Source organism: Artemia franciscana, chromosome 21, assembly GCF_032884065.1.
Source record: "Artemia franciscana chromosome 21, ASM3288406v1, whole genome shotgun sequence".
Lineage (NCBI taxonomy): Eukaryota > Metazoa > Arthropoda > Branchiopoda > Anostraca > Artemiidae > Artemia > Artemia franciscana.
In genome coordinates, this window is record NC_088883.1 from 34,001,613 (window position 1) to 34,009,640 (window position 8,028).

An 8,028-nucleotide genomic window follows, 5' to 3' on the forward strand; every position below is an offset into this window, starting at 1 on the left:
ATGAACATTTCTATGTCTGGTTCTAAGTCAAATTGAAAGAGCTGGTGTTTTTGAAATCGGTCTCATTTCAGCAATATCCTTAGGGGCCTAACATTTGGAGATCGGGGTAACATATGCCTGTTTAAAAATACTAAGGAAAATGCCATCAATAAAACATTGGTTAGAATTTGCCGTTTAAAGGAAAAGATAAAAGATTAGCACACTCAATAATCAATTTAATTGGTATTTCACTTAGGTGACTAGATTTACGAGGATCAAGTGCCTTCAACTTCTTAACAACTGAACTAATCTCTAGAAAAAGTATATTTAAAACTGAGTCATTAAGTGGTAGTATTGTTAGTCGCGAATGAATTTTACGAGTCAATGCAAGAGCTCATTAATCTCATAAGGTTGCAGGGGTTTACCATTATTATCTGTAACTTCAACTTCGGTCACTTTTTTACCGATAGCATTCTGAACAGTATCATGGAACTTCCTTGGGTTGGATTGATATATTTTGCTGATTATTTATGAACCATGCTGCTTACGTGAATATCTTATTTTTTTACACGGTTGAATTTCTCAACCTTTTGAAATCTTCCTCGTGTCCATTTAAATGCAATTCATTCTTCAGTTTTATCAGATCCCAAATATACCGAGCAATCTATGGTTTTTCATTAGATTCACATAATTTTTGTGGGAAAATTTCAGGGTATTTTTCGAACAATTCGCTACAAAATTAACGTGCCATTTTGTCACCATCAGATAATGAGAGGATATCACGCCAGTTACGATTTTTGAGACATTTCTGAGTTCCTGCCTTTCGGCAGGAACTCAGACTGGGTGTCAGACCGTCGTTTCTTCGGTCGGCACTGAGGTCGCTTCCAACCCGCTTTTGTAGGGTCGAAGTCAAGGATCGTCTTTGCGGGTAAATGCAGGGGCATTCAAATTAAGTATCCAAACCATCGTTATTTACGCTCAGCTGCTAGGGTCAAAAACCGAGACTGTTGGGTGATCTGCACCAGCTTCTTGTTACTCACGAAGTCAAACCACTGCAGACTTTTAATCCTTCTCATGCTCTTCTACTGGAATACATTGATGGCCTTTAGGGTTGTGTCCGCTGCATGCCATTTCTCAGCTCTGTAAAGCATTACAGGACCGACGAGGGGGTTGAAAATTTACAGTTTAGTGTTAATGACTGATACGTGATAGAGGGGCGATTATTAACCTGCATTTCCCCCAATCAGTAATCTTTAAACATGCTAAAGAAGAAAATTATCTATTAGTCCATGAATTGCCTATACCAGTATCAAAAGCTGATGAGTCTCGTAGGCTGAAAAAGCTACTGTGTATGTGACTGAAATGTTCCAGGGATTATTATGTTGTGGCTCATTGTCTAATAAACGGATTTTCCCTATTGAACTGTTATTTGTAACTTGCACCAAACGCGTTGTTAGTAGATACAAGGGAGCGGGGGATCAATAGCATAAGTACAACTAGCAATGGGGGGGGGGGGGGGGTTTGGAATTCATAGTTCTAAGAATTGAGTTGCATCTTTTAGTATAGTATGTAATCTTTTAGAATAGTATGCATCTATAGTATGTAAAATAGTTAACTAAGATCAATTGAACCACGTCTTTGGCTATATTTATGCTCCACGAAACTCAATTTTATAATTATTAGTTATCGCCTATTGAATTTTTTTTCTTTTTAGGAGGTAATGTGATGTGTATCGATCTATGGAGAAAAGATAGTGGACCGTATATGCAGGCTCTACATTTCAGCTTCGGTGCTGGTGCATTTGTGGCTCCCTTGTTGGCGGAGCCATTTTTATCGCCCATAATTGATGAAAACGATGGGGGACTCGCAATTTCTCCTGAAAATTCTCTAGAATTCTCCACTCACACTTGGGGGGACAAACGTTCGATAAATTTGAACAAATCTGACCCAAACATTCATTTTCCTTTATTAGTTAATGACACTGCTGATATTATTGATGATAGTTCGAGTAATAGCAGTCTCATCCCTAGCGCATTAAACTTAAATGACTCAGAAATGACACCAAATGGAACGGGTTATCAGAACGTTGTCATTGCAAAGAATGATTCGTCATTCACAAACCGACGTGAAAACGATTCCTCAGTTCAGAGTGGTGAGTCATTGTCTGCAGCCATTTTTGATAGTGTAGCATTAACTCCTAGTTTAGCTTCTGATTCTATCAGTTCAACGGAATTCTTACAAAATGCGGAGCGCAATATCAGCAATCAAATAAGTACAGACTCTTCAGTAATTGTTAATCTTTCTGATAATGATTATGCATCTCTTAAGCCGTTTGAAAATGTCTCGGATATAATTACAGCACCCAATGTTCCACAGACTGCTATGCTTCCTTTAGAGCAAACTACAAAACGAATCCCTAAACCAAAGCCACAGGTCAATGATGGTGAGAACCTTGACAACAGTTTCAATTGGGAAAAAATTAAGCTTCCGAACCCAACTCCAGGAACGCTGCCTGTCACTACTACCCAAACGCCAGTAAATTCAACTGATCTAAATAACACGACGGTACAACCTAGTGTTGACAACCAAAAAATAAGTACGAATACATCAGTAGGTAATATGAGTATAACTGCAGAGGTAAGAACCCAACAACCAAGTATATTGTCGGTACAACCAAATATGAATACGATACTAGTTAATAAGAATATTACTCCAGAGACAAGTACTGGTATCACAAATTCACCGTATTCAACAATAGACGTAAATGACACATTACTTGATGAAACTAAAACTGTTTTAGACCCAACTGTGCAATCTAGCGTTGACATGAGTAGTAAGGGCATGGGCGAAGAACCAAGTGTTACGAATTACTATTCGAAAGTAGATTCTAATAACTTTATAAACGAAGTAGACCCCAGAGGATTGGATCAAAGTGACATATTATTGACAAAGTCGATACAACATTTTGACTTCAGTAACATGACAACTAATGTAATACCAGAATCGACTGTTAATGATAGTTTAATAGCTAAAAGTATTCCACAAGCTGACAATAGCAACATTGAACTAACTAATGATTCAATAGCGATAGGTAAGGTTTCGAGCGCGGCCGATTCTGAGAAGTTAAACCCTACCAATGAAATGGTCAGTGGGTCTAAAACCACTGAATCATCAATTATCATGTCTAACGCCAGTTCTGTTGTTTTTCAATACTCTTTTACTGTCAAAACAGATGAGAATATAACTTCTACTAATATGCCTGAAATGTATAATCCGAACACTGAGAACATCGTTTCCCCAGACGCAAGTAAAGGTGATCTTCCGGTGCTTTCTTCCTCTTCTTCGCGTCAGTTTATTACAAATGCTTATGGCGACTCTGAATCTGTATTTAAAGTTTTTTCTTCAACTGTGTACACACCTAAGAGTCAAGCTGGCTCTTTTTGGTCAGGCAGTGTTGCCAAAGAGGAAAATTTAACAACAACGAAAACGGCCGAAAATTCTGTCTCTGTGACAATCTCAAGTGAAGCAGTAAGCAAATCGGTTGAAGACAAAATCGTCACGAGTAGATATGGTGATAGTCAAGGTGAGAGTGAACAGCATCACATAGATGGCAGACTAAGGATTAAAGATGAATCTAATATCGAAATGTCTACTCCACATTCGTCAACAGCAAAACCAAAAGTCCATTATTCTAAACCACAGAATACTTTTAGCAGTGGTAATGACGACAACACCTACCCAAATGACGGATTTTCAGAGACCATTGAAAAATATGGTGTCACTAAAATTCATATTGCTTACATCATAATAGCAGCTTTGACATTTCATGTAGGTTTGATATTTTTATGTTTCTTATGCAAAAAGAAAGGTAAGCAAGTCAGACCAGTTGTGATGGATAAGCCAGCGCAGGTTGAGGGGAAAGTTCGTGTTTTTATACTAGTATCACTTCTATCATTATTTTTTCTGCTCTATGTGGGAATGGAGGTTGCCTACGGACAGCTGGTCATGACGTTTTCTGTTCGTAGCGAATTGGGTTTAAGCAAATCGCAAGGCTCTTATATCACAGCCGTGTTTTGGGGTAGTTTTGCTGCATTTCGATTTATTAGCATTTTTTTAGCTCGATTCTTACAACCTTCAAATCTACTATTTATCGATTTTATTTTAACTAGCACCGGCTCTGTTATTTTATCAATTGGCGCTTCGTCCAGTGAGACTTGTTTGCGGATTGGAACTGCTCTTGTGGGCTCTGGAATGGCCAATGTATTTCCATCAGGATTCTTATGGGCTGAACAACATCTCAGTGTCTCCAATAAAATGGCATCTGTTTTTGTTGTAGGTGCCGCTGCTGGGGAAATGATATGCCCTCTGATTGGGGGAATGTTAGTAGAGTATGAACCAATGACACTCATGTATGAACTCTTAGTAACTAATTGTCTATGTATTATTACATTCTTCTTTGCGCTTTTTATAGCTAATATAGCTAGAAAAAATAATCGCTCTGCATTATTAGAGTACCAATTGGCTAATGAATATGATGAAGATGAGATGGTTAACTTTTCCAGTGGAAGAAATCATGGTCGTCTTTTAGTCCGTTGAGTAGTAGTTAATAAAAATCTAAGAACGTAATATGATTTAGACATTATTTTACATTATATATAAAATTATATAATTTAACTTTATACAACTGAAAAAATATATAAAGATTTTATTTGATTGGGAAATGTCTGTAACTCTTGAGATAGCCTGTTTATAGGAAAAATTTCAATTTATACACCAAATGTTGGTGTATGTTTCTGTGAATGAATTAAACCTACAGCTCGTTACCCTGCACTGGCATTTCATGAGTGTTTCCTGAGTTGCATTAAGTCTACCCTGTTTTGTTTCATGACTGACAAATCGAGTTAAAACTTCGGGACTAATTTTGTTGAGGAGAAGGGGGGGGCAAGGTGACTTTGAGTCTTGAGTTGGGTTTTGGTTGAGCAGAGTTTTCCACGAGTTTCATTAAGTCTACCCTGTTTTGTTTCATGATGAGGGATCGAGTGGGAACTTCAGGACTAATTTTGTTGAGGAGGAAGAGGGGGGCAAGGTGACTTCGAGTCTTGAGTTGGGTTTTGGTTGAGCAGAGTTTTCCAGAGTTTCATTAAGTCTACCCTGTTTTGTTTCATGATGAGGGATCGAGTTGAAACTTTGGGATAGTTTTGTGGAGGAGAAAGGGGGGACAAGGTGACTTCAAGTCTTGATTTGGGTTTTGGTTGAGTCTACCCTAAGTCTACCCTGTTTTGTTTCATGACTGAGGGTTCGAGTGGGAATTTCGGGACTAATTTTGTTGAGGAGGAAGGGGGGGGGCAAGGTGACTTCGAGTCTTGAGTTGGGTTTTGGTTGAGCAGAGTTTTCCAGAGTTTCATTAAGTCTACCCTGTTTTGTTTCATGATGAGGGATCGAGTTGAAACTTTCGGGTAGTTTTGTGGAGGAGAAAGGGGGGACAAGGTGACTTCAAATCTTGAGTTGGGTTTTGGTTGAGTCTACCCCAAGTCTACCCTGTTTTGTTTCATGACTGAGGGATCGAGTGGGAACTTTGGGACTAATTTTGTTGAGGAGAAAAGGGGGGGGGCAAAGTGAATTTGAGTCTTGAGTTGGGTTTTGGTTGAGCTTTTTCTGCAGATCGTCTTACTAAAATAGTAAATAAAACTTTTCAAGAAAAACTTAATTTTTCTAATTTATCATAATTCTAATTGTTTAAGAGAGTAGTCAGGCTTTTATCTGGGAGGTTAGCTCAGAGACGTTCACAAGGGGGGGGGATGGAGTCGGGTTCATCTGAAATCTGACCTATTCATATAGTTCCAGGTATTTCCTATCCAAATTGTAATATAGAGGTTCGTTTTATCAATGCCCCCCCCCCAATTCCCGAGCAAATTTTATCATTGACTGGTTAATTATATTGGTAATAAATAGCAAACAGCAAATGTTTGGTATTTCAAAATCTAAGGGAAGGGGGTAAATTCCTGATTTCTTCAGTGAATATACCAAAAAAGGGGTATTTTTCAAAATTTAGGAAACCAGTGTATTTGTATGCATTAATGCAGAGGCGTAGCTAGGGTTTTCAGTGGCCAGGGACAATATGCAACCCCCCCTCCCCACACCATCACAGCCAAGATAGAAATAGATCATAGTTTTTGCAGAAAATAGTACATAAAATGAATTTCTTTCTCAAACTATGTACCAATGATCATCCTTAATTTTATTGCAATAACCATTTATAATTCAATAATTACATTAAAATCATTAAATATGCAGAACTTATATTGAAAATTTAAACTTCATTATACGAAAAGTACTTTAATTATATTGAATTTTGGTACACCGTTAAACACGGTAAAAAATCATCAATTTTTTCTGTTATGTTGCAAAAATATTTCTCGGGCTAATTTACCTAGTAAAGGTACAAATTCAGTCCAACGGGATTATCAAAATATCTAATAGCTATTATGATTAATTAATAGTTAATGGCTATTGAAAGAGCCATTAGTTAATTAGCATGAAGATCAAAATTATCAACTCTCCTACCATAATTAATGAATAGGTCTAACCATTTTTCTAGCTGACGAAGCTAAGAATAACGGTCCCTCCTATTTTCCCGTTTCTAGTTGCATGTTTTTTGCTCCTGTTTTCTAGCGTAATACATCGTTTTGCCCATAAATCTGTTTAATAGTATAGTTGCTGAAAACTGATAATTAATTCTAATTTATATTGTTTATACGTTTCATGGCATTTTTGCTTTGACTATTGTCGCTAGAAGAAATAACCCGTCTAGACTAGTCTAAAGCGTAAACTGGGCCCTGAGGAGAAATATCTATTTACCTCCTTCCTCCTCTTTTTATATCAGTTTGGTAGCAATAGAGATCAATAGTACATTCGTTGCAGGGGAGGCTGGAAGTTAAGAATTGCACACATAAATCTCCTTCTCCTCTGCTGAAGTTATATTGGAACCTATAAGTTCAGATTGGAGTCTATATTTCCTATTCAGTGAAAAATTGTTATGAAAACATATTCTGAAATAACGATCCTACGATTATAAATAAAATAATGTGAAATAAAACTTCTAACATTCATGCACTCAAAAAAGTAACACTGTCCTTTTTGAAGCGTGGGCGTCGAAGATTCCCTATCCTCCCATCACCTATCGATTGTCCTGTTCTAGATAATTAGAGCACTAATCTGTAAACGAATATGACGAAAACGGAGCGGTTGAGCTTCCTACTGAAGTAGTCATTTTTTCTTAATAGTAGTTATATTTTAATAGTGGTTGTTTTAACTGATTAAGGATTCCTATTATATGTAATTTTGTCGTATTTTTCTGGAATAAATGTCTTAACATACATGAATTTAATGTCCTGCTAGGCCTAAGTAGGAGAAATGGCGTAAATTAAAGAAGGGAAATTTTAATCAGTCAAAGGAATGGGGTCTAACTTTTCACTTTTGAGAAGGTAGTTTTCTAAAACCACCTGAAATTCTTTATAAGAACTTAGTTTGCCCTTATGTTTTTTTTTGTTTTTTTTTTCTTTTTTTTTAACTGATATCTTACGAATCAAGCTGAGGAGGATGTGCTGAATCTCTTAGGTGATGTCCAAGGATAGCTTGAGATATCCGTTAAAGGCAGTAAGTTGTTTTATGAAAGTCCTTTAATCACTCATGTGGCCAAGCTTCACTTCAAGGGTGTCTCCATTCCAAAAATTCCCTTGTTAGGAGAAATAACATAAAATAAAATATAAAAGCATCAGTTTTATAAGTTTTGGTACACAATAGCTATATTTTGCTGGTAGATGACATGTGTATTTATTACTTGGTTGCGAATAATCTGAGACTGGGTTCATAGTTCGCTGGCACGGTAATAGTTAATTACAATAAATGCCAATTTGTGAGTTTCGAACGGTGCTTTAATATTATAACTTAATTGTTGAAAAGCTTCAATCAATTTCATGCTTTACAGAATTGGAAAAATCTTGAGATACTTTCAATATCGTATCCAGGGGGGTACGGTGCTCTTTCGCT

At 36.9% G+C, this 8,028-nt stretch overlaps 1 protein-coding gene across 1 annotated transcript in view; it reads left to right on the forward strand.

Annotated features, from left to right (window-relative positions):
• The window catches only part of LOC136040971 (uncharacterized), a 52,391-nt gene extending 45,030 nt beyond the window's left edge, over positions 1-7,361 (forward strand). Inside the window, exon 5 of the mRNA XM_065725442.1 lies at positions 1,694-7,361. Coding sequence (XP_065581514.1) covers positions 1,694-4,575 — 2,882 coding nt within the window. The 3' untranslated portion in view covers positions 4,576-7,361. The remainder of the gene's footprint in view (positions 1-1,693) is intronic.
• The last annotated feature ends 667 nt before the right edge of the window (positions 7,362-8,028 follow it).